This window comes from Pipistrellus kuhlii, unplaced genomic scaffold (genome assembly GCF_014108245.1).
Source record: "Pipistrellus kuhlii isolate mPipKuh1 unplaced genomic scaffold, mPipKuh1.p scaffold_m20_p_8, whole genome shotgun sequence".
Taxonomy (NCBI): domain Eukaryota; kingdom Metazoa; phylum Chordata; class Mammalia; order Chiroptera; family Vespertilionidae; genus Pipistrellus; species Pipistrellus kuhlii.
The window spans coordinates 69393884-69416597 of NW_023425584.1; the positions used below are offsets into that span (position 1 = coordinate 69393884).

The following is a 22714-nucleotide window of genomic DNA, read 5'->3' on the forward strand; positions in this document are numbered from 1 at the left end:
TTAAGAAACATACCCAGGGTCACACAGCACATGTGGCTCTGAGCTGGGACTCAAACCCAGGGCCCTTGATGTTTCTCTGGGTCTTTTTTTTTTTTTTTAAGTTTGCTAATTTATCTCATTATTTTAATGCTAAATGAATGCACATTCATTGTAAAAAGGGGGATGAAAAGGCCTATAAACAAAGAAATAGCAGTGTTCCTGTCCCCTCTGGGGTGCATCCTGATACTTCTCTAGAGCCCCTCCAAAGCTATTTCCCTTTGCACACACATCAATTTATTAAGCACCTGCTGAGTAGAACTATTTTACTTACAAGAAAATAGTTTAGCCGAGACCGGTCTGGCTCAATGGATAGAGCACTGACTTGGGGACTGAAGGGTCCCGGGTTCAATTCCGGTCAAGGGCATGTACCTTGGTTGCGGCACATCCCCAGTGGGGGGTGTGCAAGAGGCAGCTGATCGATGACTCTCTCTCATCGATGTTTCTAACTCTCTCTCTCCCTTTCTCTCTGTACAAAATCAATAAAATATATTTTTTTTAAAAAAAGAAAGAAAAAGAAAATAGTTAGAAGTGTTTTAGGAGAATCTCTCTTCCCTGCCCTCCCCGAAGTCAGACCCCAGTAAGTAAGTGTGTTTGGGGCCAGGAGACTAGAGTTCTAATAAGAACCTGGAAGTCAGGGCTGCAGAGTACATGTTGGCAGTGACAGGTCCTGCCTCTCTCCTGGTCTGTGGGTCATATGGTGACACGTGCAGCATGAAGGACTCAAGATAGCCTGCAAGACATCAAGGGGTAGGCAGAACTGGTTGCCTCTGTCTTCTGCCTGTGCCTGCTTCTCACATGATCTTGTCCAGACTTCCCCTAGCTCAGCCCAGGCCTCCCCCTAAACCCAGAGGGCCAGCTGCCCACCCAATGTCATTCTTTGTTGTTCCCCTCCCCCAACCCCATCATGTTAACATGTCCTTCAAATGGCTCAGTCTGGAAATGGGGAGACCCCAATGCCTGTCATCCCACAACCCATCGGTAGCAATCCTGTCAGCTCTCCCTTCAAGATCCATCCACAATCCACCTGCCTTTCAATCTCATTCAGCCTGAAAGAGGGGTGGGATCCCAGTTCAGCCTCTGCCAGGCCTCCACGCCTCTCCACTTTGCCCTTGTTAATTCACTCCCCACCTGGCAGCCAGAGGGGCCATCATAAAAAATAAATCAGGTTGGTTCATCTCCTGCTCTAAACTCTGCTGTGGCTCCCTAGTGCCCTCAGGACAAAGCCTGAGCTCTCCTGGCTCCCTCCTCTAGCCACCTCACTCGTTCTGGCTACAGAGGCCTGCAGTGTGTGCTGTGAGAGCTGAGGCAGATTTAAATCATTTACCCTCCTCCAACTCCAGCTCCAGGACCAGCGCCCAGCGCCCAGCAAACGCTGAGAAGCTTAAGGAATTGCTGTGTTATTATCATTCCTCCTCACCCGGGCCTGGCTGGGTCCCACAGCCCCGCCTTTGCACTTGCAGCGCCCTCCGCCTTGAACGCTCCTCCTGCAGACCGCCAGGCTGCAGCAGAGGCGTCAGTTCCTCCGAGCGGCCTCCCGGACTCCCCCCACACACACACACCCATCCCCCGGGTCCTTTGCCCTCAGCCTCCCCTCCCCCGCTTCCCTCTGGACCCGGAGCTGGGAGGGACAGGGTTTTGTCCAGGTCAAGTCTAGGGCTAGCGCACAGACTCCGCCTGGCCGTCAGCATCGAACCCTCTAGACTCCCCATTCCAATAATCACAGGCTGTTGTTGTTCCTTGGGATGAAGCCCCAAGGACAAGGGATGGATGACTCCGGGCGGGGCGTGGGGCGCAGCTCCGGGGAGGCTCCAGGCCAGGCCCACGGGCGGCGGCGGGGAGGCTGCGGGCACGGCCCGCGCGCGGGGCTGGGGGAGCTGCGGTGTCGCCGGCGGCCGGCAGGGGGCGCAGCGCCGGCCGCGGCGCCGGGAGGTGGGAGGGGACGGGCGGGGAGGGGAGCGACAGCGAAACGCGGTGGCGGCGGCGCCGGCGCGCGCGCTCAGCCCACCCCCCGCGCCCGCCGCCGCCCGGACAATAAACAGCCGCGCGCGGGGCGATGCCGGAGCCGGCGCCTGCGCCCCCGCGCCGCGCAGCCCGGGCCGCCTGGCCGTAGCCCGCCGCCCTCCTCCCGCCCCCAAAGCGCACCCCTAAAGCTCGCCCCGGCTCAGCATCGCCGACCCGATCGGACCTCCGCAGGGAGATGGAGTGAGTAGGCGCGCCCGGGCCGGGGCGGGGGGCTGTGGGCGGGGGCGCAGCCAGGGGCGAGGCCTCTCCACCGCCCCCACCCGGAGCGGCGCCGCCCCCGCGTGGAGGGGGAGGTGGCGAGGGGCTTCCAGGACCCCCAGCTCAGTGTTTCCCCCGGAAAGACTCGGGCTGGGCAGCGCCGATCCTGAGACCTACCCCACCCCACCCCACCCCACTCCACCAAGGGGCCCACGGGCGCGAGCGGCTGGGGGGCAGCCCAGGACACAGGGAGGGGGAGGCGCGCGTTTCTGTTCCTGCCCGGCCCGCGCCCTGCCCGCGCCCCCTGGGCTCGCCTCGGCCACCTGTGGGCTCCCAAGTGGGCCCCCTGGGGTGATGGAGCGACCCCTCCCCATGGCACAGCCAGGCCTTGAGCTCACCCGCCACCCCTCACCCCCTCACGTCCCAGCCTGAGCTCGCTGCTCCCTGCGCCCTGGCCGCGCCCACAGGTCAATCCTCCCTCCGTCTGGCTGCCCTCCCCACCGGCCTCTGTCTGGAGCCCCTGTTAAGGCGGGGGTCGGCGGAGTGGGGGGGTGGGGGGCCGGGGGTTGGCTGACAGATGTTGTCCCGAGTTACCACTGGAGGGAGGGGCTTTCTCTCCAGGCTTCCGGTCTGGGGTGTGTGAGACTGGGGTCCAGGTGCCTTCCAACAGGGGAGCAGGGAGTTGATCCCCTCCGGGGAAAGTGCCCCCAAATGGTGCAGCCAAGAGTGCCCTGACCGCCGCTTGGGATGGGATGGGTGGCCTGGGGCTGTGGAGGGTGAGGTGTGGAGTGCCTGGGCCAGGGCTCTTGCACAAGCAGGTGCTGAATGAGTGTGCACGGTCATGTCAGACAGAGTCCTTCTTTCTGGCGTCAGGGGGGCCCCGCGCCCCCACTCCCACAGGTGGGCGCCGGGAGGTGGTACCGAGTGTTTGCCAGGGCAGGGAGTGGGCAGCAGGTGCCTGGGGTCCCGGCGGCCTGCTCACTGTGTGTGAGGGGGGGACATCTGCTGTCCGGCACTGGGGCAGGTCCCCATGGGGCAGGGGGCCTGGCCTTGTAGGTCTAGCCAGTCCAGCTCCCCCTGCCCTTCCCACTGGGTGTGTTTTCTGAACATACAACTTCCCTCCAGGGATTCACCCGTGACCCACCACACCCTCCGCAGGGTGGGAGCCCCCGCCTCCTGCCCTCCTCGGAATGTGACACCCAGTGTCCTCTGCTTTTGAAAACCCAGACAAAGGCCTCAGCTGCTCCTCAAGCCGCCCCGGGAGCCCAGCCAGGGGCTCAGGGGAGCCAGGGCCCAGACTTGTCTGCGCTACGATCCCCCACTTGTTTACCTGCTCTGCTCCCAGGGACCAGGGGGAGCCTCTAGGCCTCCTGACAGCAGGCGCCGCCGGGCAGGGTGTGGCCTCCGGGAGGGGGCTGCCCTGGAGAACGAGAGGAGAGCTAGGAGGGCTGTTTGATGGGATCTCATTGTTTCCTTCCCCACCACCCCTTTCTTTCTCAGTGTGGACACTGAGGCCCTGGGAGGGGCAGTACCGCCCCAGCGTCACACAGCACAAGGCGGGGGCCCTGTCCTGGACCTTCTTGGTCACAGGTCAGATATGGTGCTATGCGCCCCCTTTCCCCCAGTTAGGTGGGTCACTGGCTTTTCTGGGTACAGATGTGGGGTGGGACTTGGCATTACCCGGCCCGAATAGACTTGAGAGAAGCCTTTCCCCAGCTCTTGGGCTGACGGTGGTGAGGAGAGGCTGCCCGCGGGCTGCCCTGGCTGGGACACCTGCCCCCGCTCATTCCTCGCTCGTGGTCCTTTCCCACGAGGGCAGAGCAGGCTCCAGGCACAGAGGCAACAGCCCCCAGAACACATCCCTCCCCTCCTTCCGTTTCCATGGATTTTGCCATCAGAGTCACAGGAGATCTTGGTTGTAAGGCTTATGGTGGTGCTGGAAACTTTCTCTTAAAAACAAAATTTAAAAAAGAGAACCTGAAAAAATAAACGTAAGAATTTCACAAAATGTTATTAAAGGCTCAAACAGGTTTTCAGTCGTTTAGGAATGTAAAGATTAAACCTGTTTTCATTGGTTTAAGACTTTAAGGGTTTATTGAAAAGTAGCAGCTGATCACCGAGCTATTGGGCTAGATGGCTGATGCTGCAAAGATGGGACCAGGGCCGAAACCAGTGTGGCTCAGTGGATGGAGCATCGGCCTGGGGACTGAAGGGTCTCGGGTTCGATTCTGGTCAAAGGGCATGTACCTTGGTTGCGGGCACATCCCCAGTGGGGGGTGTGCAGGAGGCAGCTGATCAATGTTTCTCTCTCCTCGATGTTTCTAACTCTCTATCCCTCTCCCTTCCTCTCTGTAAAAAAATCAATAAAATATATATATTTAAAAATGTGACAAGGGTGGGAGTGGCAGAGCAGGACACACTCCTGGTGGGGAGAGCTGGACGCCAGTCCTGCCTGGGAGGGAGGATTTGCTGTGGGGGCCCTGTGAGGTACTGCTCCTCCCGGAGCCTCAGGGTCTGGCTGATAAAGTAACGATATCTTAGCTCAGTAGCTCAGGGTGGCCGTTCTCAAATGCCCAGGCTCTATCCTGGCTGAAGGCAGGACTGCAGCCCGGGGAGAGGAGACAGAGAGCAGGGCTGGGGCCGGACCTTCCCAGATTTCTCCCCACCCTCGGGCCTGGACATCTTTAAGGAGTCTCTGTTGGGTGCTAACCGGATCCTTCATGTTTCTCTCACACTTGCTAATCTCCCTTGTTAATGAGAGGCCCAGCCAGTTAAAAAGCAGCAATATCCAGTGGTAATTGAATAAGAAGCTTTCGTTTTCATTGTGTCTGTTTCTCCATGTTTTTACTCTGTGGCCGTGGCTTCTTATTTTCCCAGTCTTGGAAACAATGAAATGTTTCCATCTAAAACCGAGGGGGTTGGATTCAAACGGTGAGTGATGTGAAGGGAAGGGACAAGCAGATAATCCTAGAGGTAGTGGCAGGAACATGGGGATGTGGTTCGAGAAGCGCTGGCATCCTTTATTTAAGTTAAATTCATTTCGTCAGCCCTTGCTGTAGGCCTGGATGGAGCGCCTTGTCCCTGTGAATTCATTTCCTTCATCTTTACAGCAGCCCTGTAAGGTGGGGAAACTGAGGCATGGAGGGATGACACGACATGCTGGAGGCCACAGCTGATCAGGGGTAGGGCTTGGGCTTGCTGGGCTTTCCTCTTAGTGGCCAGGGCAGGAAGGGAATCTTTGTACCTTCCTATGTCCCAGGGGCTTTTGTCTACGGCAGTGGTCAGCAAACTCAGTAGTCAACAGAGCCAAATATCAACAGTACAATGATTGAAATTTCTTTTGAGAGCCGAAAACCGACTTCTGCACATGCATGGGTCATAAAGTTTCCATCACACTGTACGTGTATGCCCGCATGTGGTATTTTGTGGAAGGAGCCACACGCAAGGGGCCAAAGAGTCGCACGTGGCTCGCGAGCTGCAGTTTGCCGAACACTGGTCTACAGGGTTCCTAGGTATTCTGGCACCAGCTTTCCAACCTGGTTGGTCGTCTTGGCTCCTGGGGACACCTGCCCCTGGACCCCCGCTGTGACCTCTTCTGTGACTGCTGCTTTGAGAGCAGGCCATGGGAAGGGAGTGTCCTGACTCCTTGTGAGAATGGGTACGCCACTCACCTCCCCTGGGCTCACTTTTCACACTAGGTGAGTGGAGACGTGAACCTACCTAGCCCCTTCCCAGGGGGGGTCACAGTTGGGAGAGGAGAGGGTGCCCTATGGACTTGGATCTTGTAATACCAACCCCAAACGAGACCCACCCTCACGGGTCTCAGATTTTGATGCTGGGAAATAGGTTGAAGTTCTGGGGGGTGAGGGTGGGGGGGCGGGAATTACATGTCCTCTTTCCAAGCCTGGGAGCCCTGCTCCCATCCATCCTCCCTCCACCCAGGAAGTGTCTTACCCATTCGTGTAAGGAGCACTCCCTCCTGACCGTCCGAGCCCCGTGCTGGGTCAGAAGGCCCGGGGCAGCCCCTGAACGGTCTCCTCGGAGGTGTGGAGGGAGGCGTCAGTCCTTCCCGTCACGGGCCTTTTCTGGGAAAGGTGGTCAGAGGGAGCATCTGGTAGGAGAGAGTGGCCTGTGCGTTTCTGCTAGAGGTGGGAGAGGGGAGCACGCTGTGGTTTGTGCTCTTGGGGCTGGGTCCTCACAGGCCTCTAGTGCCCAGCGGGGGCCACGGGAGCCGTGGATGGGTCCGAGCAGGGGAGAAGGGAGAGCTGATGCCGGGCACCAGAAGAGACTCTTGCAGGTGAGGGGCCAGGTTGGTGAGGAGCTAGTCAGGGTTTAGTCTAGATGGGGCAGGTGAGGGCAGCTCAGAGACAAGGGCCAAAGTCAGGGGAGCAGGACCCAATGTCTGGGTGAGCATAGTACTGACTTCAGAGGTTTTTTGTTTTGTTTTGTTTTTAAATGCATATTTTATTTATTTTTTTACAGAGAGGAAGGGAGAGGGATAGAGAGTTAGAAACATCAATCAGCTGCCTCCTGCACACCCCCTACTGGGGATGTGCCTGCAACCAAGGTACATGCCATTGACCAGCATCAAATCTGGGACCCTTCAGTCCGCAGGCCGACGCTCTAGCCACTGAGCCATGCTGGTAGCTGATTTCAGAGTTGTGTGGTGTCAGAGCCATGCACAGGGCCAGGCTGTCCTGGTCAGAGAGAGATGGCCCAGCCCCTGGATGCTCAGAGAGGGTCTCTGTGCAGCGTACGATGGCCAAAGAGAGGTCTTGGTTCTCAGGAGTGTGGAACTGGGCTGGGATACCTGTCTCCTGCCTCTTTCAAGCAAGAGTTCAGGGACAGTCAAAGCCCGTCTCTGGGACAGAATGGATTGGGCTGAAAATGGAGAGCTAGAAACCAAACCAGGCCGTGTGGTGGGCAGATTAGGTAAGGACCCAAATGAGGCCAGGCTGCATGGGAGTCACGGCGTGGACACGGGTGGTGGTGGGACGGGCCACGCCTCGGAGCCCAGCGTGGGTGAGCGGGGGGGGGGGAGGGGGGCGGTCAGCGATGTGGGTTCCTTGAAGGCGGAGTGAAGGGAAGGGGCTTGGCAGAGGGCTTGCAGGGAATGAGGAGATGATGTCCTAGTCAGTTGGTGTTCACATCCTTTCGATCATGGAGAGTCTCCGGCAGGACCTGTGCTCCGACCCTGGCCTGGCCCTTGGTGAGAGGGCATTTCTGCTATAGAAAGGCATATGTTTATTTTTACCAGCTGTATTGCGATATCATCCACACACCACACAACCCACCCCACTAAAGTGCACAATTCAGTGGTTTCAGCACATCTACAGAGCTGTACAACCATCACCACTAATTCCAGAACATTCCATCAGCCCTAAAACAGGCCCTGTCCCCTTTTGCAGGCATCCCCATCCTGGCAACCCTAACCCATTCTCTGTCTCTGGAATGTGCCTGTTCTGGACATTTCACGTAAATGGAACCACATACTATGCGGCATTTTGTGTCTGGCTTCTTCCACTGAGCATCACATGTTCAAGGCTCATCCACGTTGTATCAGCACTTGCTTTCATGGCTGAGTAATATTCCATCGAGTGGACAGACACATTGTGTTTATCCATTCATCACTGGTGGGTGTTTGGGTTGTTTAAATATTAATTTGTACAGTCACTTCGAAGGTAGTCAGAACCTATCCCGTGTCCTCTGTTAGATGGGGGCAACCCTGATCCTGCTTTCGGTCGATGTGACAGTGTTTCTTTAAAAGGAAAACATGGAGGTGGTCGTAGGACAGGTGGTCAGTCCAGGGGGTGGCAGGAATGGGAAGAGGGGACAGGTGGGGCATCCTCTGAAAGTGGAAATACCCTAGTTGACTTGCTGGCACAGTGACTGTTCATTGAGAACCTGCTGTACCCTGGGTGCTGGGTACGTGGCAGGGACAAGAAGAGACAGTCACTGTCCTCGTGAGGAAATAAAAAACAAAATAAGCAAAGGTCCAGGGAGTTGCAGGAGGGTGAGAGCTGGCAGGGGCATTGGGGGGTCCAGGGGCTGAACCTGAGTAGGGAGATCAGAGGAAGCCTAAATAAGGAGGTGACGTCTGAAGGAAGCCCTAAGGGAACGAGCGAGGCCGGATGCAGGGACAGCCTGCGCCAGGCAGAGCACCCAGCCAGTGCAAAGGCCCTGTTTTTTGTTGTTGTTTTTAAAAAATATATTTTATTGATTCTTTCACAGAAAGGAAGGGAGAGGGACAGAGAGCCAGAAACATCTATGAGAGAGAAACATCAATCAGCTGCCTCTTGCACACCCCCTACTGGGGACGTGCCCGCAACCAGGGCACATGCCCCTGACCGGAATCGAACCCGGGACCCCTCAGTCCGCAGGCCAACAATCTATCCACTGAGCCAAACCGGCCTCGGCTAAGGCCCTGGGTTGTAACGTGCTTTGGACGCCTGAGTATGGCTGGAGTCGAGTGAGGGGTGGGCAGGAACCATGGTCTTTGGGGTTGGTCTCTGCAGCTGGATTTGCTGTGGCCCCTGGGGAAGGCTCTGTCTCTGTGGCCTTCACTCCTGCTCCGATGCCCTCTGTTGAAGGGCCCAGGGCAGGGTCCAGCCCTCCCTGCTCTCTGCCCAGGTTAATGGGCAACAGGCTCGCTCCTCTGGGTCTGTGTCCTGCCCTGACCTGTCTCCACCACGGGGGTGCTGTCTCCGCCTTGAACCTCCGAGGCAGCGAATGGCTCGTGGCTGTCCACCTCGTTAGTTAGCGACAGTCGTGGTCCTGGGAGTCCCCGGGGGAGGGAGGGGACCAGGAAGGCTTGCTGGAAGAGGGCAGAGCTTGGAGGTGGAGGAGGGAGAGGGGAGGCCGAGGGAGGCGATGAGGAGTGACGGGTAAACTGGGGAGGCTGGGAGGCCCAGGCGTTCTCAGGGTGACAGCTGTGGAGGGTTTGGGGACAGGAAGGTGCTGGGCAGACAAAGGACCCACCTCGGGGAGCCAGCCAGTGGGATGGGGACTTCCCGCCTCTCCATCCCCCCTTCCCTCCCTCCGATGAGGGAAAGGGCCCATTGGGCCACAGGGCTCCCTCTCTCCCCTCCTCCCAGCCCGCGTGACTCTGCCCCACCCGCCCCTCATGGCCAAGGTCGTCGTCAGCTGTTTCCTTTCAATTAACACAGGAATGTTCCAGCACGGGGCTGTGAGCCTGCCTGGGCCAGGACCCCCTCGTTCTGGCTGGAGCTGCCCAGGCGTAGGCTCTTGGAGGAACTCGGGCGATCCCCACACCCGCCCAGGGCCCGCCCGTTCTGCCCGCTGGGTGACCTTGGGCCCGTTGCATAACCTCTCTGGTCTTTCTTTAAGACATAAACGCCCGGCCCATTGGGTTGGGGCCTCCTTAGCTCATCCTCAGGGGCCGGGATTATCTCACGCGCTCACGGCCCACACCCTCTCCGGGTCCTGAGCCGCCCACATTCCCTCTTTGAGCCCAGAATTTGCTCCAAGCGCCATAAAAATAATCGCGCGGGGACTGGAGCCTTCGCAGGCCGAGGGTGGGCGTCCAGGCAGAGGGCGTGTCCCCCCACCAGCCGCCCTAGCTGCGGCCCATGGCGATGCGCAGACAGAGGAGCCCAGCGACTACCCCCCTCCCCCCTAGTGAAGCCAGGGGGGGGCAGCTGCCACGCAGTTCTAAATCCTCCCCTTGTGTTTTAGCCGAAACGGAGCTTCTCCACCCAGCCTGTCCGATCTTTTGTGATCCGGCCGCTGCTTTCCGCACTGAGCCCTAGAGGGCATGTCAGCCACCCCCCTGCCCCACCCCTGCCCCGCCAGACCCCCGGGGGGCCCCCTGCTCCCTGCGCCCGCCGGAGCACAGGTCCCACCGTCCCCGCTGGGCAGCTTCACTCCGTCCACCGGTAAAATGGGTCTGAGGGCCCTCAGGAGGGTGGGCACTTAGCATGTGTCCCTTACAGACTTCCATCCTCCCCAGCCTCAGTTTCCCCTCCTGCTAGATGAGGCTGGGACCCGCCTGGAAGGTGGGGAGCTCCCGGAGGGGGTTCTTACTTATAGCTGTTTCGCGAGAGGGCTAGGGCCCTACTTCGTTCAGTTTTTCTCATTTATGATGTTGAACGTTATCTTGGCTTCAACTTAGCTACCTTGCGTCAGGGGCGGGCCCAGACCCTTTGGGGCGGAGGGGGGGGGCGGTGAGAAAGGAGGGGGGTGGTAGGAGCCCCTCCCTGGGCGGGTGCCCCTGGACCCAAGATGGGACTCCATCCCCCAAACAGGGGGGGGCGGGGGGGGGCGCAGTTACCTCGGCCTCCCATCCTTTTTCGGCAGCCCCTGGAGCTGGGGCTGGGGGTGGGAGGAGCGTGGCGGGCCCACACCCTCTCACAGGCCTCCGAGTTGCCTTGGGGATGGCGCGGTTGCCAGGGCAACCGCCTTCCTCGGGCCTGCCATCCATCACCAGGAGGCAGAGGCGCCCCCGGGCCTGGGAGGGGCCATGGGAAGGGTGCACAGCCTGCGCCCCTTGGGCTGTGACAGGGAGGGGCAATGGGGAGGGGTGAGCATTCTCTTCCAGCCCCCTGACCTCCCCCTGCCCTGGCTCGGCCAGCAGGGACCGGCCGCCTGAGGAGGGACACTGCCCGCCTTGTCTGCAGCCTGTGGAGCTGGCCTCACAGCCGTCCCTGTGTCCCTGTGTCCGGTCTGAATGATCACCTGCCCACCATGGCGTTAGGTGGCTGGTGCCTCTGCCCAGCAGGCCCTGCGTGCCCTGGGGTCTCACCTGCTGTATGACCCCTCCTCAGCTCCGCCTCCTTCTGGAGGGATCCCTGGAGGCTGGGTTGGAGCTGGGAACCGGGTGGCTGGCGTGTGTGTGTGTGTGTGTGTGTGTGTGTGTGTGTGTGTGTCTCCAGAGCTGGGCAATGGGTTTGAATCCGAGCTCTTCCCCTTTGAAGCTGTGTGACTTTGGGCAAAGACCTTGCCCTCTCTGGGCTTAGTTTCCAGCCATGGGAAGAGCACACCAGGCAGAGGGAACAACACGTGCAAAGGCCTTGAGGTAGGAATGGCCTTGGTGTCGACGAGGCACAGCCAAGAGGTCCTGCTAGCGGGAACAGTGAGGAAGGAGAAGAGGGGGTGAGGGCAGGGAAGCGGATGGGGGTTGGGTTATGCTAGTTTCATCATTTCTCTCCAAGGGTGACGGGAGCCAGGGAGACAGAGCAGGAGCGTGGCGGGGTCTGATTCTCCTGAGATGCTGTCTCTGGTTAGGAGGTGGAGGGGGGCTGTCTGTGCAGGGGGCTGGCAGGCGGTGGTAGGGTTCTGGGCTGTGGTGGGACATGTGGGGTTGTGAGAAGTGAGGGGCTGGGAACACAGGTGTGGCACCTGCCTCCGCACTCAGGGCAGGGGACAGGCCCAGAAGCCTAGCCAATCTGGCCCTTCAGGGCCGGCCTGTGAGCTGGGGAGGTGGATCAAGCTTTTCCTGAACTCCATCCAGCGAAGCAGCTTTTCCTGAGAAAGGAGGGAGGGAAGAGGCGGAGGGTGCAGCTGGTGCTGCTGGGGCCCTAGGAGGTGAAGGGAGGGGGGGAGGTGCCACCCGCCAGGAAGGGAAGAGTTGAGTGGGGTCACCTGGCTGGGGCGTGGGAGCCAGCTGACCTCAGAGGTCTCAGTGAGGCCAGGAAACTGAAGCTGAGGGGACAGGCGGACGGGCACTGTGGTCCAGGGTAGGTTACCCCAGGGGCGCCTGGGCGGGGCTGGGGGCGGGGCTTTGGCCCAGGGCGAGCCCAGTACACTGTGAACCACAAGGGAAGGGGGGCTTAACAGGAGGGTGTGGAGCTGGGTGTCTGCTCCAACCATCCATGTGGGTAAACTGAGACCCAGAGGAGACCACAGGGTGGTTCTGGGCTCGGATACAGGCCAAGGGCTGTTGGGGCGGCAGTAGATCCAAAGAAAGTCTGTAATTTCAGTCCCTGTGAAGATAAGGGGCTTTGGGCAGGGAAGGGAGACAGATCCCACCGCCGCCACTGTGCCCAGCTGGCCCTGGCCCTGGCCCTGGCCCTGGAGGCCTGGCCTCCTGTCCACGCCTCCCGGCTCCCTGAGGGGCCCCGGATCGTTTGGGATTTGGGGCAGAGGTCCAGAACCACCACCCCAGGACCGGAGAATGCTCCATAGGCGCAGGCTGAGCAGGGGCTGTCCTGATCCGTCTCCCGTCCCGGGCAAGGAAGTGAGACGGCTTGTCTTGAAACGCCCTCCAGCCTTTGATTGCTGGTGAACCCCTATCTGTCCTTTACAGCCCAGCCTCCCCAGTCCTTCCTGGGGCTTCAGACAGAGCCTCCCCACCCCCTCCCCACTCTTGGTTCTGCCCTGAGGGAAGGCAGGAGGACCTGAGGGGAGAATGAATGCGGCCATAAGGCTGGATGGAGGCAGGCAGGTCCTGAGTTACAGAAGGGGAACTCGGGAAGGCCAGCCAAGCCCTGGCCACGCTCACCCAGCTGGCAGAGCAGCGGGGGTTTGAACCACATCCGCTGAGAGTAGGGGTGGGGTGGACCCCTGGCTTGACCTTGTCTGTCTCCCCCCTCCCCCAGGGTCCTGGCCGGGGAGACCACATTCCAGCAGGAGCGGCTGCAGGCCATTGCAGTGAGTTCTTCCTACCTCTCGGATGGTGTGGCCAGTGGGGGGCCGGGCTCTCATGGGGTCCTACACTAAGCACAGGGGCCCTGCGGCTCCGTGGTGCCTGCTGGTGCTTCCCCACAGACAGCAGCCTCCCTAATCCCTGGAATGTGGAATGTCAGAGCACTAGCCATCTTAGAGCCCCTTAAAGGTGGGGAAACTGAGGCATGGTAGAATGCTGCCCTTATTTATACCCAGGCTAGGGGAATGGGTGGGGGCAGGTCGGAGGTCAGCGGGCCAAGTGGGTGCCATTTACAGAAAAAACAGGCTCTTTGTAGCCAGGGCCTTCGGTGGGTTGGTGAGGTCTTCACGGTGCCCCTGCCTGGTTCTGACCCACCCCGTCCGCCCGTCTGTCCGTCAGGAGAAACGGAAGAAACAGGCGGAGATCGAGAACAAGCGGCGGCAGCTGGAGGACGACCGGCGGCAGCTGCAGCATCTGAAGGTACCGGCCTCGTGCGGCCCCTGCGGAGCCCGGCCTTGGCCGGGGGCGGGAGGGGGCGGCGGTGCCCAGAGACCCCAAGTCTCAGTCGAATGTGGGGGCCGGGAGAGCAGGAAAGCTGAAGGGACCCCATCCGGACTCCGACCCTGATTCTGGCCCCGCCTCCTGCTGCCCCCAGTCCAAGGCGTTGCGGGAGCGATGGCTGCTGGAGGGGACCCCGTCCTCGGCCTCGGAGGGGGACGAAGACATGAGGAGGCAGATGCAGGAGGATGAGCAGAAGGCCCGGCACCTGGAGGAATCCATCTCCAGGTAAATGGGGCGCCACACCGCCCTGCACCGAGTCTGGGTGTGGGAACCCCGAGCAGTGGGCCCCGAGGACTGGGCTGCGGTGTGGCCACCTTGCTGTGTGTGTGTGTGTGTGTGTGTGTGTGTGTGTGTGTGTATGATGGGAGCAGGGAGACCTGCACATGCTGGATATGGGGTGCACAGGCTTTGATGCCACACCTCAGTGCTGTAATGGGGCTTAAGGTGGCTGAGGGAGGCAGTGTGGGCTGTCAGGAGCATCGGCGGTCCTGCTCGACCCCTCCCTTCCATGGACACGCCAGCAAAGCAGGTGCAGGAGGTACGCGGAGTCAGGGCGGATCCCTCAGTCCCTGAGGATGGGAGTTGCCAGCAGTGGCCTCCCCAGGGGCTTCCTGGCACCGGCCCAGCCAACGAGCTCTTCCTGGCTCCGATCTAATGGAGGCCACAGAGGCCCTGGCAGCTGGGCCTGCAGGAAGGCCGGGAGGGGCGGGCTGGGGAAAGTGACCATCCCCCCGGCTGGGACAAAAGGCCCAGAATTTCCGGGCAGGCGAGAGGCCCAGGCTCAGCTCCAGGGTAGCGGGGTCAGGGGGGGAGGGAAATGACAGCCAACATTCCAAACGTCCGCTTGGCCAAGGAAAGGCTGAGAGGCATGAGACCTGCCCAGGCCCATAGCACACTGGGCCATCGCCCAGGGAAGCGGGGAGACCTGCCCAGGGCCCATAGCATACTGGGCCATCGCCCAGGGAAGCGGGGAGACCTGCCCAGGGCCCATAGCACACTGGGCCATCGCCCAGGGAAGCGGGCCCTGCAGTGGGGACTCGGGATCCTGTCCTGGTGTGTTCGGTTTGGAAGAAAGTGGGCCGGGATTTCCCTCCCTGGGCCCCAGTTTCCTGCCTGTGAACAGAGAAGGCAGAAGTCCTCCTGTGCATCTTAATTCTTTTTTTCTTAAGTATATCTTTATTGATTTCAGAGAGGAAGGGCGAGGGAGAGAGATAGAAACATCCATGATGAGAGAGAATCATCGATTGGCCGCCTCCTGCATGCCTCCCATTGGGGATCGAGCCCACAGCCTGGGCCTGTGCCCCGACCGGGAATTGAACCCTGAACTCCTGGTGCACAGGTCAACGCTCAACCACTGAGCCATGCCAGCCGGGCTGTGCATCTTCATTCTAGCAGACATTAAGCTGAGGGCTGAGACAGGTCTATGTAGAGACCGTCAGAACTGACAGGCAGAGCAGCATGTGCTGGGTGGGGTGGGAAGTCAGTGGAAATGACTGGCCACTGGGATTACTGGCTGGACAAGGTGGACTTCTTGAGTGCAGCCCTGGGATAAGGAGGGGCTAGATTGAACACTGCTGTGAGTTCAGTGCATGCCGAGTGCTGTGGAGGGGCCTTGGCTTTCTCCTCAGAGTAGCTCCCCGGTAGCTCTCGCAGCCGAATTTTGCCCATTTGGTGTCCCCTGACTGGACACCTCCTCCAGGAAGCCCCCCAGGCTGACCCTCGCTGGTCCATCCTGTTGACGTGGGCTCATTTTGTGAGAGGGCTGCAGGCTCATCCTGGGTGGGGGCAGCGGGGCAGGATTTAACATCCCAGCTTTGTTTCCACGGGTTTATGTTTATCTTCTGATACTTGGAAAGTGACATGTTTTTTCCAGTTTTCCTGTAGAGATAAAGCTTCCTGTAAAAATAAATGTATTTGAGTGGGGGGGAAAGGAGCGTCAGTTGGAAGTAAATGAAGTCAGCAACAGCTTGGGCAATGAAAGGTCCGAGCAGCCTGGGTTCAGGTTCCAGCTCTGCTGCCACTCGCTGGCTGTGTGCACGCGTCACCCTGCCTCAGTTTCCCCAACCCTGAGGGGAAGTGACAGGAATACCTCACAGAGTGTTAGGAGTCCCCTTATGGCGTGCGGGGGGCCTGGTGCGGCTGGCACTGCGCCCTCTCCCCAGGCTGGAGCAGGAGATCGAGGTGCTGGAGAACACAGACGCCCGCCCAGCCGCCGCCCAGGAGAACGTGGCAGCCCCCAGCCCGGCCAAGGAGACCCAGAAGGCAGCGGTGGTTCTGAATTCTCAGCAGGTAAGGAGACCCCGAGGGCCCCCACCCCTGCTGGGGCCGGGTTTGAGAGCTTGCATTCAAGCCTCATGCCCTCGCCAGTTTGGCTCAGTGGATAGAGTGTTGGACTGTGGACTGAAGGGTCCTGGGTTCGATACTGGTCAAGGGCAAGTCCCTACGTTGCTCCTCCCTGGCCTGGCCCTCACCGGGGCATGTGCAGGAGGCAACCAATCGATGTGTTTCTCTCACGTGGATATTTCTCTCTGTCTTTCTCTCTCTCTCCACTCTCTAAAAATCAATGGAAAAATATCCTTGGGTGAAGATTAAAAATAACAAAAAATAAATAAATTAAAAATAAAAATAACAACAACAACAACAAACAGTTCTCAGCCTGCCACTGCCCAGCCATGTGACCTGGGACACCTGGCCTTGCCTCTCTGGGCCTCGGTTTCCCCACCCGTAAGAGCACCCATGTGCGGGGGATGTCACAGGGGATAAATGAATCCATGGACGACAAGCACTTCCTACGAGACCTGACGCTTAAGGAGCTTCCCACGGACGCCACCCCTTCTCATCTTCGCCGTTACTTTGAGCACCTGTGCAGGCCTGGTCCATTCGATGGAAGACCGTGTTCGCGTTTGACGGGAGACAAAAACTGAGGCCCAGAGAGACTGAGAGAGGGGTTCAAGGATAGACTGTGAAGAGTGGTCTTTATGGGACTTAGCTATTGATTTGAGGGCCCGGTGTCTATACCAGGTTCTGTTGATACCAGACCTTGGAACAATGGGCCCCAAGCCTGTGGTCACTACATTACATTCATGCAAATCCAGGAGCCACATTTGTGCTTAGGACCCAAGGGGCCTATGGGACCTTCTTCCTTTCCCCCACCAATCCTTGTTATCCTCACCCCAGATACCCAAGGAGGCATCTGATTCCTAGGGGAGAGGGAATGGGCAAGCTTCTGGGAAGGAAGTGAGCTTTGAAGGTTGAGTAGGAGTTCTCCCGATGCAGACACAAGATGAGAGGGGGCTTTCAGTGAGATCGATTGAACGTAGACTGTTGGCATGGTCCCTGCCCTCATGCTGTCCATATTCTGGGGGATGGGGGGCAAAGTCAGAAACTGGCCGGGGGAAACAATGAAAAAAAGAAACCTGGCTGGGCAGGTCATACACAGTATTAACTAACCGGAGAGACTGCAGTGTGTTTGGGGACTGCCTGTGGTTGGGTGGTCAGGGAGCTGAGAGAGGAGCCGGACAAGAGAAGTCCAGGGAACGGCCTTCCTAGGCAGAGGGGGCACACAGAGGCCCTCCCCGGAACAGGAATGTGCCCACGGAACCATGGGAGGCCAGGGAGAGGGCGGGAGGAGAGGCCGGGGGCACGGGTCTGCTCGCACAGAGCCCAGGGCAGTGTCAGGGAGGATTCGGGGCACTCGGAGCCACTGATACGGCTGAGCTGGGCAGGGACACCTGGCTGTCAGGCTAGGGGTGGGGGATGGGTCCAGGAGGAGATGGCATGAGGTGGGGTCACGGCTGAGGCAGACCTTCCCAGGCTCCTGCCCCCGGGGGTGGGGCCTGGTTCATGGGCGGGGGACCCGGGCACCACTAACCCCTCTCCGTTCTTTCTTACAGACCCCGGTGGGCACACCCAAAGGTATGCTTCTGGAATGCACTCTCGGCTGCCCTGAGTGGGGATGGTGTACATGGGGAGAGGGCCTCGTTGCTAATAAGTAACAATAATGGCAACCAGACCGTTATTGCTACTATTCCCAAGGAACCCACAGTGGAGCCTGGCCCCAAGCCCTCATCACCATTGCATTTAGTTTCACAACGTCCCTGGGGTGGATTGCGGCAGTCCTCCCCACACGCCCCCGTTACAGATGAGGAAACCAAGGCCTTGCAGGGCTGTGACTGGGCGCGGTCCTCGCCTTGGAGTTGATGCTGTGGGTCCATCCTGTCCACTGAGGGTGTCTGGCCTTGGCTGACCCTCTCTGTCCACTTGCTCTGGCAGGTGGTGTGTGTGTGTGAGGGGGTGTGCCTTGGTTTTCACATCTGTAAAATGGGTTCTGTGGGGATGAGAATTCAGAGGGGCTCATGAGGAGAGCAAGGTCCCCGCTTTCCTGGAGATCAGGCACCATTTAAAAGAACAAGAGTCCAGGAGACAGATAAAAAAAAAAAAAAAAAAAAAAAAAGCCCCAAATTTGAACCCTGGGACCCATTTTACTCCCCGCTAAATTATTATAGGTATATTATACAATTCGCAAATATTTCACATGTGTATGCTTAGGTATAAATATGATAGTTAATTATATTAAAATGATTTCCTATAAATTATATTGTTAAAATAGACATTAAACTTGCCTACTTTCCTATGGGGAGTATGGCAGGAGATTCACCAGCTGGAAGTGAAGGCGGCGGCCAGAAGTGCCTCAGCCTGATTTCTTTTGTGTTAATTATTCATAAGGAGAGTCTCCTTGTCTTACTGGGGAATTAAAAATTTATAATTAAAAAAAAAAATCTACGCAGGCTTCTCAGGGACTTTGTGAAAATCACTTGGGCCGAGAGACAGGAAATGGACAGCGGGCCGATGGGTGTTCGGTGAGGGGAGGGGTTCCACGTGTGCCTGGGAGCCGGGCACGTGGAGTGGTCGGGTGTGTGTGTGTGTGTGTGTGTGTGTGTGTGTGTGTGTCTGGGGGAGGGGCCGGCGTCTGGGCACTGTGCCTAGGAGGTGTCTGCGTGTCTGGGGGACGTCAGAGTCGGGGCGGTTGTCCGTGTGTCTGGGGGTCTGTGTCATCCTCTCTCCTCTGACCCGCACCTCTCTCCCCCTCTTTGCTCCCGAAGCAGCGAAGTCAGTCTCCAACACCCCGGTGCGGACGGTGGAAGGCTCCACCATGATGAAGGCAGGTAGGTCGGCCCGGGCCTCGGCCCTCGTCCAGCTGCTGTCCTGGGCCGGTGTCGGCCCTGGGAGCCTGTGGGGGCGGGAGGAGGGTGGACCAAGGCTGTATGTAGCCTGGGTAGAGCCTGGCCGATGCCTCTGCTTTGGCTCCTGGGTCACATGCCGTCCGGCTTCCACAGGAAGACGGCCCCCTTGCATGGCTGCTCTAACCCATCACGTTCTACAGCTCCCATCCCCCTAACCACGCCACTCGCTCCCGGCGCCCCGAGGGGCGGCCCACATGTCCAAACACACGCACACACACCATAAACCCTCCTCCACACGCAGGCCCCGGGGCGGGGGGGGCGTGAGTGCCCTGCCCATGGAGGCGACCACGCTGGGCCTCAGCCATGCCTTCTAGGAAGCAGGAAGAGACAGGCTTAGCGCTAAGCAGTCTATGAGGTCAGGTTCAAATCCCTGCTTTGCCCCCCAACACCTGAGTCTCCACCCACAGGAGGGGTGCACTTGCAGTGACCTCACACCGAAGGCCTGGCAGGGAACCACAGAAGTCACAGAACCTTCTTGCTACTCCTGCTGTTCTTGGGGCGAGACGGGCGGCGAAGGCCCTCTTAGGGGCAGGGGGCTGGGCTGTGACAGCACTCGAAGGCAGAGGCGGCAGCAGAGGCCCAGGGTCTCCTGCAGGTCCGGGCGGAGTTCTGCCCCAGCGGGCAGGAGGCAGAGGGCACTGTTTTCCAGAGAAGAACGGGGTATCTTCAGGGCTTCTGTGCCAGTTTGGCCACCCCGAGGCCAGCACCTGTCCCCTCAGTTGGCAATCTCGTGCAGTGTGCGTCCTGTCGTCCTGTCCAACTCTGTGTCTGAGATGGGGGTGTTAGGCTGTGTAGGGACATGAGATTAAATGACATTCTTTCAACAAGTGCTTATTGAGCCCCTGCTGAGTGACACAGCTGGTATGCTGATGGGTCCACAGCCCATAAAATTAACTTACAGAGGAAATAGGCAGATCACGAGGTGCTGAAGGGGGGGCAATTTTAATAAGAGGGTTCAGGGGAGGCCAAAGTGAGGAGGTGACATTTGGGCAAGGACCCAAAAGAAGTGAGGGAACAAGGCATGCAGACACCGGGGTGAATGTGGTCCCGGTGGAGGCAAAGGCCCTGACACTGGTACGCTGTGCTGTGGCAGTGGAATATGTGAGGGAGAGGGACGAACTGAGGCCATGGGGGTGAAAGCCAGGTCTTACAGGGTCCTGTGGACATGGGAGCCAGGGAGGGCCCTGGACAGAGCAGGGATATGCCCACTGGGTGCTCACTGGCGTCCTCTGGTGGCTGTGGGAGGCCAAGGCCAAACCTGACTCGAGTTCTCACAGGTGCCCTCTGGTGGCTTTGGGGAGAACAGACCGTGGTTTGCCGAGGGGGTGAGAAGTGTATGGGTTTAGGGTTTTCTGATGGACAGCGAAGAGGGTGAGAGAGGGAGAGGTGGGAGCTGATATTCCTGGGGCAGTAAGACCCAGGAGGGGCAGGTGGGAGGGGCAGGTTGGGAGGGGCTCTTGGGCGTGGTGATTCCCATGGGGAGGGTGGAGGGAGGTAGTGTGGTACTGGGTTTTGGGGTGAGGTCCTAGGGGTCAGTGCCAGGACTCAGTCTCCCCATGCAGTGTTGTGGCAATGAGCTCCACAGAACGTGGGTGAGACGCTGGGCATGGAATAGTGGCCCTAAGGGGTAAAATGACATTCACTCGTTTTGAGAGGAAGTGATCCATTCTTCATGGAGGTAGACGAGGGCAGATTCCATAGTTCACTGGACGGAGAGGTGGACAGATAATGCGGGGGCTGGCCCGTTAACCCAAGTCGTGTTGTAGCTGCGACCATGGGCAAGGCATTCCTCCTTTTACACACTCTCTCCTCGGAGCAAATGGGACCGTTTAAGGCTTCCCACATAGGATGGGGTGGCAAGGATGGGCCTCGTGTGGAGCGCAGGAATACAGACCTGCGGCCAGGGCACTGGGGAGCCACAGAAGGATGTTGAGCTGGTGAGGTCTGCGCTTCAGGTGTCCCTGCTGCTTGGCTCTGTGCTGCCAGCTCCCCTCCTCGGCTTGGCTGCAGCCCCGCGGGGGGCACTTGAGCGGGTGGCCATGGCGTAACCTGTGCCTCTCGTGCCAGCCATGTACTCGGTTGAGATCACGGTGGAGAAGGACAAGGTGACCGGGGAGACCCGGGTGCTGTCCAGCACCACCTCGCTCCCTCGGGAGCCGCTCCTTCAGGGCGTCAAGGTCTACGAGGACGAGACCAAAGGTACGAGACCCCCACGCCCTGCCCCAAACCCCCTCTCGCTGCCCGAGCCAGAGCCCGACCCCCATCTGACTTGACAGGGCCTCAGCCCCCTCTGTTGCTTTGAGCTTGAACCCGGGGCCCAGTCCTTCTTTCATCCCAGGCACTTGCCTTGAAGGCTGACTAAGTGCCAGGTGCCCGACTGTGTCCGGAAAGCAAATCCCCGGTGGGACTCCCCGGTCAGTGAGCCAAGCCCTTCAATTCCGAGATCACAAATAACTTGTTGAAATAATTACTGTTGTGATAGAGGCTACAAAAGTCCCAAAGATAGAGGAGGTCATGAGCTGTTCAGGCAGGAGGGGTCCAGGGAAGGATGCTCAGGGGAGGTAAACAGGAGCTAATTGAGTGCACACTCCGTGTAGGGGAACAGTGCACCTGCCAGAGGCCACAGCACGTGCAAAGGCCCTGGGGTGGGATGGAGTTTGCTGGACCGGAGGAACTGAGAAGAGCCTGTGGGCTGATAGGGAGTGGAGGGAGGGGACTAGAGAACTTTGGGAGGGGTGAGCAGGCAGTGAGATCTAACTTGTTTTTTATGGTCCCCCTAGTGACTGGGAGGGGAACAGGCTGTGGGAGACACCCAGTAGCAAGACTGGAACACAGAGGAGCCGGGGAGCTGGGGCAAAAGGCCGAAGTCCCTGTGTGTGTGTGTGTGTGTGTGTGTGTGTGTGAATATAACTCATTTACCATCAAATTCACTCTTACTTAAATAAGGAAAATGTTTATTTAAACTGTACACTCCATCAGTATTTACAGAGCAGTTTCTTTTATTTTTTTTATTATTTCTTATTGATTAAGGTATCACATATTTGTCCTAATCTCCCCCCATTCTCATCCCAAACACCTCCCCACATATGCCCCACCCCACCTTTTTTTTTTAAAGTATATTTTAAGTATATATATATTTTTAAGTATATTTTATTGACTTCAGAGAGAGGGAGAGGGAGAGAAAGAGAGAGAGAGAAATATCAATGATGAGAGAGAATCATTGATCAGCTGCCTCTTGCACACCCCCTACTGGGAATTTATACCGCAACCCAGACATATGCCCTGACTGGGAATTGAACCGCAACCTCCTGGTTCATAGGGTGATGCTCAACCATTGAGCCACACTGGTCAGGCCACAGAGCAGTTTCACAAGCGTCTGTGTCCACTTTCGGCAGGAGTGGTAGGATATATGTAAAGGACCCTGGGGAGGGGGAGTCCTGGCAACGTTTTTGTGATGCTAGTAAAAGCAAACAAATCCACTTTAGTAAACAAAATATGTTTTAAGAAGACATGTTAAAAGGTACATTTAAAAAATCAAGCAAGCCAAAACCGGTTTGGCTCAGTGGATAGAGCGTCGGTCTGCGGACTGAAGGGTCCCAGGTTCGATTCCGCTCAAGGGCATGTTCATTGGTTGCGGGCACATCCCCGGTGGGGGGTGTGCAGGAGGCAGCTGGTCGATGTTTCTCTCTCATCGACGTTTCTAGCTCTCTATCCCTCTCCCTCTCTGAGGAAAATCAATAAAATGTATTTTTTTAAAAAATCAAGCAGTGCTCGCTTTGGCAGCACATATATTAAAAAAAAAAAAAAATTTATTTGGAACGATACAGAGAAGATCATCATGGCCCCTGTGCAAAGATGACACGCAAATTGGTGAAGCGTTCCATATTAAAAAAAATAAAAATCAAGGCAAGCATTATCTTTCTTGAGGGAATGGAGTTCACAGGACCAAGTCCCCTGAGCCAAGTATAAGGTGAATACAGTTCAGCTCTAGAGCCCATTAGCACGTCCGCAACCTTTCCCTGGTGAGGAAATGGCGTATGAAGTGCTC

General features: G+C 58.2%; 2 protein-coding genes and 1 non-coding gene across 7 annotated transcripts in view; all 3 read left to right on the forward strand.

Moving 5' to 3' along the window:
- Positions 1-3828, forward strand: part of FSTL3 (follistatin like 3) — a 19447-nt gene extending 15619 nt beyond the window's left edge. Inside the window, exons 5-6 of the transcript XR_004985829.2 lie at positions 3578-3583; positions 3816-3828. The gene's annotated coding sequence lies outside the window, so the exon portion shown is untranslated. The remainder of the gene's footprint in view (positions 1-3577; positions 3584-3815) is intronic.
- The window catches only part of PALM (paralemmin), a 27230-nt gene continuing 6499 nt past the window's right edge, over positions 1984-22714 (forward strand). For 2 of the 5 annotated variants that reach the window (XM_045576684.1, XM_045576683.1), the window contains exons 1-8: positions 3086-3159; positions 12816-12867; positions 13262-13342; positions 13518-13648; positions 15586-15712; positions 17317-17338; positions 18526-18588; positions 20734-20865. In XM_045576684.1, coding sequence (XP_045432640.1) covers positions 3101-3159; positions 12816-12867; positions 13262-13342; positions 13518-13648; positions 15586-15712; positions 17317-17338; positions 18526-18588; positions 20734-20865 — 667 coding nt within the window. In that variant the 5' untranslated portion in view covers positions 3086-3100. Of the gene's footprint in view, positions 2242-3085; positions 3160-12031; positions 12092-12815; positions 12868-13261; positions 13343-13517; positions 13649-15585; positions 15713-17316; positions 17339-18525; positions 18589-20733; positions 20866-22714 lie in introns of those variants that run through there. The other 3 variants (XM_036425122.2, XM_036425123.2, XM_045576685.1) reach the window with 3 other exon arrangements.
- Positions 22454-22556, forward strand: LOC118711907. The gene has a single exon (XR_004985866.1). It is a non-coding gene; the product is annotated as a U6 spliceosomal RNA (small nuclear RNA).